The following is a 15,296-nucleotide window of genomic DNA, read 5'->3' as shown; positions in this document are numbered from 1 at the left end:
GTTTGAATTGAGGTGTGTTTTCCTGACTATCCCTGTTGCTATGATTGGGAGTTTTTAATTCGCTTCCGCATGCGTTTAATCGTTAGTAATTCGATTGGGTCAGCGATGCATCCTGGGACGTCGCATTTATAACGACCTTGGTGGGATGTTAGTGCGCTCGAGGGTCGGGGCGTGACAGTATGCATTGCAGGTTCCAAGTTTTAAGGTATGCATGGTAGGTTCCAGGTTCCAAAAATTGGGGAACCAGTTTCGATGGGTAGGTTCCAGGTTCTAGGTAGGTGGAACCTGGAACTTAGAACCTGAAACCTTAAATAATTTTTTTGTGTTTTTTCTTGATTTATGTCTTTGCGTGATCCTGCGATATTCCATGGCGTTAGATGATGAGTGTTTAATCTGGAACCACTAGTCAAAACTTTCATTTTATGACTTGTTAATGTTTCATATTCTTCATGTCTCTAAATATAAATTGTGGTCAGTGGATCGTAGCGGCAAGCAATGGTCATTAAAGATGAATGTTTAATTAATAATACAGGTGGGTAGATCCTGTAACCGACCCTAGAATCTGTGACAGGGTAGGTCCCAGGTTCCAAGGTATGTATGGTAGGTTCCAGATTCCAAAAAAATGAGGAGCCTGTTCTCATGGATAGGTTCCACGTTCTAGGTGGAACTCGTTCGGAACCTGGTAGAACCTGCAACCGCTCACCCATACTCCATGATATACAATTGCTACCTAAGAAAGTACAAAATCTAGTAGTTGATCATCAAGTCAAGAGGCAACTAGTCCAATCTACATCACAAAAGGCATACATGTCCAAAGTTGACATGGACAAGATTTGCATGCCTCGATCTGTTGAGCTACTAACATAACGTAAAATGTGCTTTACAATTTGAAAAAGACTCACAGTAGATTGATGAATAAATTTACAGACAAAATTGATTGCATATGAAATATCCGGCCATGTAATCGTGAGATATTGAGCTCCACTAATACTTCGATATAGCATAATATCCAAAAATAGTCTTGCATCTGTACTAGAATGAGAAAAAGTGGCCATAAGTGTGAAAACTAGCTTGCAACCTTCCATTTGTGCAATTTTAAGAATTGACAAAGCATATTGTTGTTGGCACAAATAAAGGCCACCAGAGAATATCCTAACCACCACACCTAGAAAATAATGTAACGGCCCATATCCTTCATTGTGAACTCGCTACTCAATGTAGAGACGAACCCATCAAGTAATTTTGGACCATCACCTGTAACAATCATGTCATCTACATGTAAAAGTAGAGCTAGAACGCCATGATATGATTTTTGAATAAATAACGAAGGATTGCAATGTTGCAAAAGAACTAGATGCCAAAAGAAATGAGCTAAAGCAATCAAACCATGCTCTTGGTGCTCGCTTAAGGCCATATAAAGCTCTCTCCAATTTGCAAATATAAGACGGGTGATTTTTGTCCTTAAAATCTAGCAATTGTTCCATATAAACAGGCTAAAATAAAAAACCATGTAAGAAGGCATTTTTAACATCTAATTGTTTGATGGGTCATCCTTTAATGATAGCAATGGTGAGGACCGTTTTTATACTTCCTACTCGAACAACTGGGAAGAGAGTCTCAAGGAAATCTACTCTTGCTACTTGAGTATATCCCTTGGGGACCAATCTTGCTTTTAATCTTTCAAATGTATCATCGGCTTTTGACTTAGACTTAAAAACTCATCTACATTCCACAATATTAGTATTTGGAAAATGTGGTACAAGAGTCCAAGTTCTATTGCAATGCAGTGCCTTTAGTTCCTCTTTCATTGTCATCGACCACCCTGGATGCTTTAAAGCAGAGCGCACATTGTTTTCTCCATATATAATCCATCATATGTAAATTGGCATATTTTGGATTAGGCTTCACAATATTAGCATGTGCTCGAGAAATCTGCTCGGTTGAACTGTCCTCCTCCATCAGATTGACATATTTTAAATGCCCTCCAAATTGCCTTTCCAAATATTTCTCAAACTTGAGAAACGTAAACGTAAAGTCAGATTTTTGCCGTAATGGAAACAACCAATTATATGGCTTATCATCCACAAAGTAAACATGATACCGAAACCTTTGAAATGAGATTATCATGACCTTTCCCCTCAAATCACAATGTATCTTTTAGAAGAGCTTAGTAGTACTAGATTTGGAAGGCAAAAAAGAAAGTTTATATGCTCGACCTATTTGACTATTACATATGGCAATAGGTTTATTCTAAGTAATAACACTAATATCACCTTTATTTTGTAGATGACTAATTGTTGTCAATTGTGGATGTCCCAAACTTTGATGCAAAGTACTTTCATAAGCTTTTGCGAACCGATTTGAAAATAGTACTTCTTTTGGCGACTACAAGGTATATAGATCACCTTCACGGTTTCCAACTATTAGAACCTTTCCCGTCTTCCTGTCCTTCATCACAAAAACAGTGGCATAGAACTAAAAATTTTGAGGATAGTCAGTTGTGACCCTCACTGATATTAAATTCTTTTTCATTTGAGGAACAAGTAGAGCATGCATTTTTTAAGTCAATGCTCTCTTGGCCCAAATTGATCTAAGCATCGCCAATATGCGTTATTTTAAGTGAATTACCATTTTCAACCAAAGCCCTGTCTTTCCCAATATATGGTTGTAAGTTGAAAATGTTATCTTCATCTCCGGTCATGTGATTTGAAGCTCTAGTGTCAGTGAACCATTCTAAATCCTGACTATCTCTGTAGTAAGTGTGGCAAATGCCTTTGGCACATCTGATGGGAGGAAAGACTCATTGAACCGATTAAAGCAATTTAAAGCAATGTGTCCCTGCTTGGTACATATTTGACAGGAAACGACTTTGTCTGCTCCTTTCACAAGCTTCTTGATCTTGCTTTGATTGAATTGTGGCTTGTGACCATAAGAAGGCATAAAATAAGCCCTAGATGTTTTCATTTTTGGACCATTGTGAGAAAACCCTCTTCCATGCGCAGAAAAATAATTGTTGCTGGAATCTTGGAATTATTTTCCCTTGTTGTTGCTCTTAAAATTACTTCTTTTACCAAAGAAAGCTGTCCCATGTTGAATTACAAGGGAACTTTTATTTGTGAGCCGACTCTCAAAGTTGTGAAATTAGTTTAGAGAGTATTGGCATTGGAAGCTTCAACATGGAAGTTGTGAATGAATCATATTGATCACCTAAGCCATTCAAAACAAAAGTCCGTTCTTTTTGTTCTCAAGGAGACATCCAATATTAGATAACTCATTAAAATATTTTTCAAAAGAACCAAGATACTCGTGAAGTGATGAAAAATTATCTCTATGACATTTTTAGATATGTAGAAAAATCAAAACTTCACATTCCTCATATACCTTGGCAAAAATATTTTGTAAAGCTACCTCACTACCTCAGCAGATGTCTTCAAGTCTACAACTTGAGCAATAACTTCTTCGGAGAGCGTCGCAATGATCCATCCTGGCAAAAGGCGATCTAACCTTCTCCATTGTAAAAATTCTGGATTTGTTACTTTCTTTGGGACTCTAACTTCTTTTCCAAAAGCATAAATTAATCTATTTAAGAATGGTATTATCATTTCCAGCTATATATAACGAAAATTATCGAGCTTGAGGCCACATCTGCCCATTTTTAATATGGTACTATTACAAGTATAAATAAATGCAATTGTGCGCCTCGCGGTTCACTAGGTTTGCTCAAAGCTTAACTAGACCCGATAAAGTCGACAGTACAAATATTTAATATCTTTATTATCATGGGTATGGTCGAGCATGGGCGATCATTTTTAGGCATAACACTAGGCACAACATACACAAGCCCTTCTATTGATTAGTTCTACTTGTAACTTATATATCTGCGGTGAACACATGATTTAGTTTTAGGGGTGAGATAAGTTGAGGCGAGCCAGATGGAAAATCATGCTAAAAATTCTTTTATAAGAAGTGTATAAGAGCAAATTTAAGGTGAATTTAAGTGCATGTCTAGCGGGTGAGAGAGCGGCAGCCAGCCGCTACCGTCCCTCCAACCCCTCCTACTTGTAACTTATATATTAGCGTTGAACACATGATTTAGTTTAAGGGTGAGATAAGTTGAGGCGAGCCGGATGGAAAATCATGCTAAAAATTCTTCTATAAGAAGTGTATAAGACCAAATTTCAGGTGAATTTAAGCGTATGTCTAGCGGGTGATAAAGTGGCAGCCAGCCATTATCGTCCCCCCAACCAATTTAGTCCGAAACCTTTTGACGATTTGCCAATTCGGTCTTTAACTTTTCAATTATGTCAATTCAGTCATAAACCTTTTGAATATTTGTTAATTTAGTCCCAAACATGTTGACGATTAGCCAATGCAGTCCTTCCGGCCAATTATCCAAATAATTTAGGACTAAAATGACACAATTGAAAAGTTTAGGATTGAATTGGCAAATCGTCAAAAGGTTTAGGACTAAATTAACATATATTTAAAAAGTTTAGGACTAAATTGACACAATTAAAAGGTTTAGGACTGAATTAATAAATTGTCAAAAGGTTTAAGACTAAATCGGCACCATTGAAAGGTTTAAAACTGAATTAGCCGCTGTACAACAGATTTACGACTTTTTGGACAATTATCCCTTGATTTGCCATGACTCGAGTAGCATCTAATAATTTTGCATGTTTTGGCTGGTATTAAGTATAAGATATGTTATACCATTTGGCTAGTGTTTCACAATGGCATATCGTACCCGAACAAACACTAAAAAAATAAAGAATTAATATTAATTAGATTGGAAGAGATATGACTTTAGAACTTCTCTTTTATTTTGTCAAAATTCTCTATTCTATAATCAATCATTAATGACTATTCAATAATTAATGTTTATTTGCTTGGAAAATGATACCAAGTGTTATAACTTTTGTGCGGCACTCAATTTGGCACCATAATCACTTGAGCCCCTTAACTTTTATATATATACATACATATATATATTTTGCGTAACCGAGGATCCGCCACCATTCCCCGGGGACGAGCCCGCACGAGTAATCAGGGCGCCTATACCTCGGGGAAGACTAGCCCAGCAATCCACCGCCAGGGCCTCCTACTTAAATTACGGAGTCGAGTGGGGATTCGAACCCAGAACCTCTAGGAGGGAAGGAAAGCGCCCACCAACTCAGCAATGCGCAGGTGGGTAACTTTTATATTGATAACTTGAGTATCATAACTTCTAAACCGTTAAGCACAAGTGCTGTACATCCTGATGCCACATCACATTTCCGGCGAGTAAAATCTTCCTTATGATATTCAAATGATCGATTGAAAAAATTATGACATCAAAATAAGGCAGTATGGAAGACACGACACCTATTATGGTGTCCATTTCTCAACTAGTGTCCGATCCTTATCCCACTGAAAAAAAAAAAAAAAAACCTTCCCATAACCAAAGGAGAATCAAACCCTTTGTGATTAAAAGAAACACAAGAAGAAGAAAATTTTTTAAAAAAATGTTTCAACAATCTAACACAACTCGTCATTAACTGTAAACAGACACAAACAACTTTAACAAAACATCAAAACCCTCGAGTCATTTCGCTATGGAAATCACAGTAACTAATCGCGAGAAAGAAGGTGTCACCTCAGGTACCAATCACACGAATTAGACGCGGGCGTGCAAGAAGATGCGTCTTCCCACAGCGGTCTGACCGACCGAAACTTCATAACGGAATGCCTTGCTTTCATCCTGAGCTCATGCAGCGTGCGCATGCAGATTGCCGATGGCACCTGAAACAGACCGAAATGCATGCTCTCTCTCCTGTATTGAGGAAGAGAAGGTTAGCGGGTTCTCTAGTTTGAACTGCCCAACGCCTTCGGTGCCTAATTCGAGGAGAGAGAGAACCGCGGAGAGGCAGAGAGAGAGAAAGAGAGCGAGAGAGAAAAGTGGCGGTTCATAAATAAGAGCGGAGGAAAAACGGAGAGAACGTGGTGAAATCGCAAGGAAAAGGGTCGAGTTCAATCCTCCGTCGTCTCTCTTTCGCCTCTCCGAGAGGCGGAGAAGTGCCGTCACCGAGTCGGAAGCGGGAAAACGCCGTGATCTGCTAGAGGTTCGACCTGTTCGCCCGCGGGCGATGTTGGATTCTGTTTTGGTTTCGGTTCTGGTCTTCTTTCGATTCGAATTATGTGCCGATCTTCGTCTTGCTGATTTTCCAGGGTTTCAGACAGAGAGAGAGAGAGAGAATGTGGCTCGCGAGAGAACAGTCGGACAAAAAGGGAGGGAACGGGTTGGTGGCCGTGGCGATCGATAAGGACAAAGGAAGCCAAAACGCTCTCAAGTGGGCCGTCGATAATCTTCTCCAGAGAGGCCAGACCGTCATCCTCGTTCATGTCAAGGTCAAGTCCCTCCCGGTCCCTGCCATGCCTTCGGGTCCTCCCCCTCGTAAGTCATCGAACCACGTCGAATTTCAACGACGAGCTTTCTAGCTGATGCATGTCCATGTCTAGATCGAGAGATCAATGTGTATGGACCAATGTATGCGGATTATGCTTTTCAGCACAATAATCACCTTAAGTTATTGAATGTTTAACGTGTCTCTATGAGAGTCGGTTCAAACTATCTGATGCCGACGAGGCTCTTCGTATGGCAGGACATGACCTCGATACTAAAGAACTCTTTCTTCCGTTCCGATGCTTCTGTACACGCAAGGATGTAAGTTGGATGCTATGGCTTCGAAATTCAATAGCAATGCACAATCTATTTGGTTAAGTGTTTACACATTCATTTTGACGCCAGATACAATGCAAAGATGTTTTGCTGGAAGACACGGACGTAGCAAAAGCATTGATTGAGTATGTTTCCCACAACGCCGTTGAGAATCTGGTTGTCGGTTCTGCATCAAAGTCTGGCTTTCTAAGGTTTGTATTGCTTGTTTATCGATGTTGCAGGAATAATTACTAGAATCAGATAATTTCTTCACGCGTTGACCCCCTCGCAATAATCTTGCACGCCAAATTCATCTTTTGTTGCTTAAAAATTCACGTATGTGGCGTCTGTGTTTTCATAGGCCTTTATGAACTATAAGTTTCTAATGAGCTATAGAATATTTAGCAATCTTTCTTTTAGAAACAGAAAAAACCATCTGCATTGGTGTAAGCACATAAATTTACTTGATTCGAGATAATAAGTTGTTCGCAAAAACTTGCAACTCCACAGCTACCTTGAACACTTAACAATGGCTATTAAGAAATGACAGACACATTCTTGTGACATTGACACAAAGGTAACTGGATAAACATATCAATGATCATATAGATATGCGAGGTACAGATTTAAACGAAAAAAATACACTCAAATACCTAGTTAAAGTGATTTCGTAAGCTGATTATTTTTGGACTTAACTTGATAGCCTGATGAGCGCTTATCGACAGAACCTTCAAGACGACAGATGTCCCGAGCAATGTGGCAAAAGGAGCACCGGACTTTTGTACGGTTTACGTCATAACAAAGGGAAAGATAACAACCATGCGCTCGGCTACCCGTCTGGCTCCGATGGTCTCACCACTGTCTAATCAAATTCACAATCAATCGGTTCCACGGGCAAATCAACCAGAGCCGCGCGTCCCCCAAACTAACAGTATTGGAGGTAAGCTTTTTTGCACATTAAATCTTCATTTCAGGTTCCCCTTCATCTCACATCTTTTGATTTCTACGAATGGATTCTTCAGCAGGACTCGCAAAGGTGATGAATGAGGTGCCTTATAAATCGAATGACAGCATGGACTTTATAAGGTAAGTCAATCTTATTTGAAACGACCTTTTCCCAATTAGAGCAAAAAATGACTAAAATCTTTTGCAAACAGATCGCCATTCACGAGAGGAAAGGGTTCTAACGGCAGATTGTATGGGGAAATTGGTGCTCCGGATACTGATATATCCTTTGTCAGCTCTGGTAGACAGAGCATTGACCGAATGTTCCCGTCGTTTTATGACAATCTGGACAGTGGCTACTCCCCAAGGTTGTCTAACACCTCCAACATAGACCACAGACAAAGCTTCGATGCGACTCTTTTGGCACAGAGGTTGGAATATGGCAGCACAGTTCATGAAGTGTCGTCTACATCGCATATTTCGGTGGATAGCGAGAGGTCTTTTTCATCCTCATCACTCTCTACGGTAAGAACAGGACAGGTGTGACGTGCTTTTAGGATCAATTAAACAATTCTCAGAAGACAGATGTAGTCGAAAACATTTTGAAACAAAAGTGAAGAATTCAAAATTGCAGGATGATGTGGAAGCTGAGATGAAGAGGCTAAAACAAGAGCTTAAGCAAACAATGGATATGTACAGCAAAGCTTGCAAAGAAGCACTCTCTGCTAAACAAAAGGTAAGGCAGATCGAGTTTCGCTGGAGGAATTACATTTCCCTGTTCGAGACTTTAAAGTGATTGATTGCCTTCCAGGCAAAAGAGCTCCAACATTGGAAAATAGAAGAAGAAAGGAGGATCGAGGAGGCGCGACTGGCCGAAGAAGCGGCTTTAGCGCTTGCGGAGAAGGAGAAAGCCAAGTCCAAAGCAGCGATGGAGGCCGCTGAGGCTGCTCAGAGGATTGCTGAACTCGAAGCCCAGAAAAGGATTAATGCGGAAATGAAAGCGCTCAAGGAACAGGAGGAGAAGAAAAGGGTGCTCGATGCTTTCGCACAGTCAGAAGTCAGGTACAGAAGATACACGATCGAGGAGATCGAAAACGCCACAGAGTTCTTTTCGCAGTCTCGCAAGATTGGTGAAGGAGGTTATGGCCCCGTGTACAAGTGCCACTTGGATCACACATCAGTCGCAATCAAGGTCTTGCGACCAGATGCTGCTCAAGGCAGATCCCAGTTTTTGCAAGAGGTATGCCATCAGGAAAAACATATGCAGTGTGAATGCAAGTGTTAACAACAAGGGTTATATTGCCATGTGATCAAACATAATCGATAGTAAGCAACCTTATCATGCCCAAGCAATAACCATTTTTGGCATTTGGGTGCTAGAAAATGTGATTTGAGAATACTAGTGGAGATGAATCCAATTAGTAGTGACTCAGGAGTTTATTATGCTTTATATTATTTACCTTTGAAGAGGCTTACATAATGTCAGTCAGCCACTTTCAACTTCAACTGCTGTCCTTACTTCTTTATCCATCTCTGTGCTCATGGTTATAGGTTGAGGTGTTGAGCTGCATAAGGCATCCAAACATGGTCCTTCTCCTAGGAGCTTGTCCAGAATATGGATGCTTGGTTTACGAGTTCATGGCAAATGGTAGCTTAGAAGACCGCCTCTTCCGTCACGGAAACACCGCAGCGCTTTCTTGGCAAATCAGGTTCAAAATTGCAGCGGAAATTGGAACTGGCTTGCTGTTCCTTCACCAAGCGAAACCTGAACCACTCGTGCATCGCGATTTAAAACCAGGAAACATTCTGCTCGATGGCAACTATGTCAGTAAGATCAGTGATGTCGGTTTAGCTCGGCTTGTCCCGCCTTCCGTTGCTGACAGCGTGACCCAGTACCGCCTGACGTCCACGGCTGGGACATTTTGCTACATAGATCCCGAGTACCAGCAGACAGGAATGCTGGGGGTCAAGTCTGATATATACTCTCTAGGGATCATCTTTTTGCAGCTATTAACCGCCAGACCACCCATGGGATTGACCCACCATGTCGAGCGGGCAATCGAGAAGGGGACTTTCTCTGAAATGCTAGATCCAGCGGTGCCTGATTGGCCCATCAATGAGGCTCTAAGCTTTGCCCAACTGGCAATTAAGTGTTCAGAGTTAAGACGGAAGGATAGACCTGATCTTGCGAAAGTTGTTCTCCCCGAACTCGACAGACTGAGAGCATTGGCTGAGAATAGCATGAATCCCTTGTCGCCTAGTTGTGACTCGAGCGACTCACCCAACCACAGCCAGGTTTCTTTGCAACTGGTAAGTTTTAAATTTTTTATGTAAACAGACGTTCCGAGAAACAGCCAATCTCACACCAGTGCATGTGCACGCACACAAACAAGAGTATGTTTAGTACATTGGAAATCTCTTGATAGATCCTAAATAGGGGCATGAAAAATGACCAAGCTCACTTTTTGTCATTCATATTCTTAACATCTTTCTTATGCAATTTCCACCAGGGTTCAATGAGTCCTCCATCAGGGGCATCGCATGGCAGTTAAACTACCCATCCCTTGTTAGAGTACCTGGAGCAACGGAGACACATAGCATGAGAAGATAACAAGTTTTGGATCGGCGATTTAGCGCAACCATCTGATAAAATCTATGCGGTGTGATGAAAGATAAATCGCTGCGGGACCCACATCTCTTCGCTTCCATTTCACCATCCCTATTCTTAAAGGTTGGCCAAGCGTCTTCGACCGAGGACTTTTTATCTATTTGACGACCAATGAATCGAATGAACATAACTATTGGACAAGGACATTGAAGAGCCACATGACCTTGGGACAGTATTCGATCACGAAGGATGCTTCCCTCAATATTTGGCATCGACCTTCGTTTGGGTGTGATACCTGTTTGTAGATTGTTGTTATGTATTGATACTAAAGTAAGTCAGATACTATAGTTATGACGGACTTTGATTTCTTATCAATCATCCATGCTGAGGTAGGTATAAACTGAAGCACAGAAATGATTAAAGTCATTGTCCTGAAGGCTGGGAGATTGCTATGTGAGTGTTGGCAAATAAGAGAGAACAACATAGTAATCAATGGCCGATTTTTCTAAGTTGGACATATTTTAGAAAGAACATCTTCATTACAATATGTGTTGCCAATGATAATTTTGAAGACAAGTCAACTGCTTTTTATATTTGCCTTTGATTGATAGCATAATCAGCAGAGTCAGCATACAATTCGAAGTCAAGCTGGATGTGAAGATTTGGACACAGGCGGGAGCTGTCATTGTTGTTCTAAATTACAAAGTCTAACTGTATGTAAGGAGCTATCTGTACAGTACGTATGATAGGAGGCATCCCATGATACAATTTCCGTTTCGATTTGTTGTGACTTTTACTCGATTTACACTTTCCTCTGCTGCATCTTCGTTTGATTTAGTACAGTTAGTTTAGTTTGCAACAATTTTTTGACAGAAACTTCACAAACCCAAGTTGAATTGGTGATTCCTTTCTTGATATCAATTGTCTTTTTCACGAGGGACAAAGGCACCGGAGGTTTCTCAACTATTGTAAATTATTCAATCGGGTCCTTAACCTTTTTTCTTTTATACAATTGAATCCCTACATCGTGACCAAAAAAAAATCCCTACATAATTTTTTGCTAAATTGTCCCTTTCGTTGAAAAAGAAACAAATATGCAGACATTGCTGTTAAGTCTCCATCAAATGCCAAAGTGCCTTTAGAAAAGTTAAAAAAATTCTAATATAAGGAAAATTGTTGAGGCTAACTATGCAACTTAGAGAGGGTGAATATGTTGTTCATAGATTATGAAAAACTTTTGTGGAAATTGAGAGTCAACACTTGGAAATCAACTTAAACAGATAATATTAGGTATGGGTGGTGCTATCACTAAGATATAGATGATAACCAACAAGTAAAGACAGCACACATCAAATTATAGTGACTTGGTTTTATCCTCAAGCTTACGTCCACTCTACATACTAACAACCTTAATGCAGACCGGAATTTACAAGTAATCTCCAAAAGAAGTTTACAATCAGCAAGTACTAATCCTATTTATGATAGATTACACTATCAGGACTCAAGGCTGCTATTACTATTGTACACTTGATCTTATTACAATTACAAAGTAGCAAGAATACCACACTAGAAATTATAGATGAATATATCACAATTTGATCAACACAGAGAGTAACAATGAGCAATACCAACTTTCTCTATTTTCCATCGCAACCCTTTGGGCTTCATTGATCCTCCTTTATATAAGCATCTTCAATATTCTCGTTGGAGATGGTCTCAAAGAGCAAAGAGCTCTTAAGAGCTGTTAGGAGCTGTTGTTTGAGAATAGGATCATCCATACAACCTTTTTTCTCGAACATCAACAAGGTTTCCCAAAATGGAATCTGCAGGATCTATCCTATCGCCGGACACTCTGACAGTCCGACCAAAAAGCTATCAACTGTTCTCTGACGATTTCCGATTCTCCTGCTGTGGTCTTCCCAATTGCTAATGGCTATAGTTTTGTCTCTAACAATCATCTTTAGATGGACATATTAGCAACATCATCACGACTCGATATCAGCATGATGCGTTGCTCGTAACCAGCATGTGCACATTATCATCAGTCTGTTGATACTGTCCATAGACAAACCGCATGAAATGACTTGCGATTCAATTTCCAACGATATCTCTAAGCATATCAACTTCCAAAGACTTCACAAATCAACCATGGTTCTTCCAAGTTCTCATGAACAGCTCGTCATATCTGACTTTTTCACCTCCTGTCGAAATCATCAACGTAGCTACTCTTCGCCTAGCTCTTTAGCTATCTAGATATAATCACAGTCTTTCAGATATCACCACCTACATATAAATAGTAGCATAAGGGGAAGATAGGATAGCATATATCATATCACTCAGTTTCTCTTTCAATTTGTTACGGCTTTCCTATAATTTACGCTTCCCTTTACTGCAACTTCGTTTGATTTAGTTCAATTAGTTTAGTTTGCCACAATTTATTGACAACAACTTCACGAACCCAAAAATAGAGTGGTGAATCCTTTGTCAACTGTCGATCATCTTTTTTTCACAAAGATCGTAATTGTCTGTTTCCAAATTATCCGGAAAATTTATAGCAATAGATGAGAATGAGAATTATCCAAGATTTCGCTCTCATTTTCAAAAGGAAAATGAAACACATTGAGAAATTGCATTTTGTGAACCTTTAAAAAAAGAATTTCAACATCTCTTTTGTGCTATGCCATAAGGTTTCACCTTTTTCTTTCTAAGACTAATTAACCTCATGGACAGAGATGGAGTTCCTACATATTGAGTGCGATCAGTTAACGCCACTCAAATTTTTAGTTTTTGTATTACTACTGCAAATTCAACCTCAGTTGAACTAGTAAAATCCATTTTACGAGGAAAAGTAGTTCATGAATCTAAATATAAGTAAATAATTTTTTGATTGACGAAACTAAAAAGAGATGAAAAGGACAATACTTATGGCATGCTTAGTATTTAATGTAAATAAAGGCAAACGAATTTTCTCCCTTCTCGGTTTTATTCGAAAGAGTTTTCTAATGTATATCTTAAGACACTTAAAGAGAAAAATCGACATCAACATGTGTGCTTAGTTTGAGTTTGAAACCTCAAGGGTTGCTCAAGAGATTAGCGTGTTTGCTTTACTCATTCAAGGCTCATGTTTGAATCACGGTATTTTTGCATTCTATTGTGGCCACCCCCAATGAGCATAGACCTACTTGCCTTTGGGGATTAATCGGAATGTGCGGAGTCAAGGGACTATTGCACTAGGTCGGAATTAGGTGAGTGTTCAAGGAGCACTGCATATCTCATTGTTAGTTGGAAAAAAAAGATTAGCTAAGTACAAGGAAACACACAAGTTCACGAAGCCAACTAGCCAAATTAATTGGACAAATAGTGAATCAACATGTGTTTCTTGGTAGATGAGATATGGATGGGAAAATTACCAAAAGGGTCATAACCATATTGTAGTTATACCAATTCAATCATAAACCTTTTAATTTGGCCAATTTAGTCATAAACCTTTTAATAATTAAGTCTTTTCGACCAATTTTGGCCAGAAATGGCTAACATGAATGCCGATTGTCCTACGTGGCATGGTCGGCGCTGATGTGAATAATTTTTGCAATTTTTTTTAATTTTTTTGAACTTTTGTTTTCTCTACTCTTTTTTTTTCTTTGTGGTCGCGACCCTGTTGGCTACAAAGGCCTCGCCTGCGCCTATAGGGCCAAGATGGCCTTGGGCGAGGCCATCGCGGCCTCACCAGCACGGACGAGGGTGCAAAGGCCCTCGCCAGATTTGTAGGACTTGAGGGACTTAGGAAACCACCCTCCAGCCTTGACCCAGTCGAATCCGTCTTTATTCTTCAACTTCTACAAACTGCAACTTGGAGGCCTTCTCCGCAGTGGATCCACTGGATCATGTCATGGCCGGACTTTTCTTTTGCTTGCATAAATATCAAATGGACTTGGTTGATTCATCAGATTTGACATGTGCTCGTGAGTTGATTATCTTCAATGGAATTTGACGCTCCCGCATCAAGCGTTAACTAAACTTTATCAGTATGACACCCAACTTTATATAATTAAAAAAAGCCAACTGTATATGTAAAGAAATTGAATTCAAAGAAACTAATAAATCATACCTCATTGGTGGATAGAACCCAACAAGTGCTCTAGGGACCTTTTAATGAAGGGATAATGACACAACTAGTCTCTGAACTTTGGTATAATATGTAACATGGTTCATGAACTTTTAATTTATTCAATGTAGTCCCTAAACTTTTAACCTAATGTTCAATGTGATCCTTGAACATTTAATTAGTTTAATATGGTCCATGGACTTTTGGTACATGTTCAATGTAGTCCCTGAACTTGAATTAATAGAAAGACTACATTGAATATTTTCATATAGTTCATGGACTAAAATGAACATGTATAAAAATTTCAGTGACGACATTGAATAAATTAAAAATTCAGGGGCCACATTGCACCTCGGGTTAAAATTTGGGGACTACATTGAACGAATTAAAAGTTCAGAGATCACATTGCATATTAGCCCAATGTTTATGGACTATTTGTGTCATTTTCCCTGAACTAATAAGGAAATTTGTCTTTTTTGGTAAACTGAGTTGTCAATACAATCAGTCTGGACTCCATCTGTTCGGGTTTTGGGTATGTCATTATCTCCAGTTCAAATGATGGGAAATGGAATGAACGGTCCAGATGAAATAATCAGATCCAATGGTGGGAGATTCACGGCATAGGGCACTTCAAAAGGAGACTTCACTCCACAACAAATAGGCAGAATATACAATTTGTTTGGTAGCTAAAATCCATACTCTAGAGAAGAGTGCAGAAGCTCTCCATAGCTTTGAAACTTCTGTTAGGGCAACTGATTTTCTGCAGTGTTTACATTGTTTGTGGCAAGACCAGCATTTTCCAAGATGATTTGGAGCTAGAGAGACAACTGAAGACTATGAATAAGTCACCCATCAAGACATTTGTGGTAATTATATGCTTTCTGCTCTGTTTCTTTTTTGTTTCATTTTTATGTTTTTATTGCAAATTAGCCAGCTTGAAA

General features: G+C 39.5%; 1 protein-coding gene across 2 annotated transcripts; it reads left to right on the top strand.

Annotated features, from left to right (window-relative positions):
- Positions 1-5,919: 5,919 nt before the first annotated feature.
- Positions 5,920-10,269, top strand: LOC115686570 (U-box domain-containing protein 52). 2 transcript variants are annotated; one of them, XM_056318864.1, is made up of 11 exons: positions 5,920-6,101; positions 6,208-6,421; positions 6,642-6,703; positions 6,788-6,909; positions 7,423-7,637; positions 7,723-7,783; positions 7,855-8,167; positions 8,277-8,378; positions 8,454-8,882; positions 9,194-9,952; positions 10,153-10,269. In XM_056318864.1, the coding sequence occupies exons 2-11, from the start codon at positions 6,235-6,237 to the stop codon at positions 10,192-10,194; spliced, it is 2,292 nt and encodes a 763-aa protein (XP_056174839.1). In that variant the 5' UTR covers positions 5,920-6,101; positions 6,208-6,234; the 3' UTR covers positions 10,195-10,269. The 2 variants fall into 2 exon arrangements, with proteins under 2 accessions (XP_056174839.1, XP_056174838.1); XM_056318863.1 differs by having other exon boundaries at positions 5,921-6,101; positions 6,208-6,433.
- The last annotated feature ends 5,027 nt before the right edge of the window (positions 10,270-15,296 follow it).

Source organism: Syzygium oleosum, unplaced genomic scaffold (genome assembly GCF_021117445.2).
Source record: "Syzygium oleosum isolate NSW1041296 unplaced genomic scaffold, Sole_v2.1 Sole_v2.16, whole genome shotgun sequence".
NCBI lineage: Eukaryota > Viridiplantae > Streptophyta > Magnoliopsida > Myrtales > Myrtaceae > Syzygium > Syzygium oleosum.
The sequence above is the reverse complement of the archived record's forward strand: the minus strand, read 5'-3'. Positions and strand labels throughout refer to the sequence as shown.

Bases quoted from the DNA above. Each gene is read 5' to 3' on its own strand.
- LOC115686570 (XM_056318863.1), top strand. From the start codon at position 6,235: ATGTGGCTCGCGAGAGAACAGTCGGACAAAAAGGGAGGGAACGGGTTG. The intron at 7,784-7,854 runs GTAAGTCAATCT...TTTTGCAAACAG, and splicing joins GACAGCATGGACTTTATAAG to ATCGCCATTCACGAGAGGAA. The intron at 9,953-10,152 runs GTAAGTTTTAAA...AATTTCCACCAG, and splicing joins GCCAGGTTTCTTTGCAACTG to GGTTCAATGAGTCCTCCATC.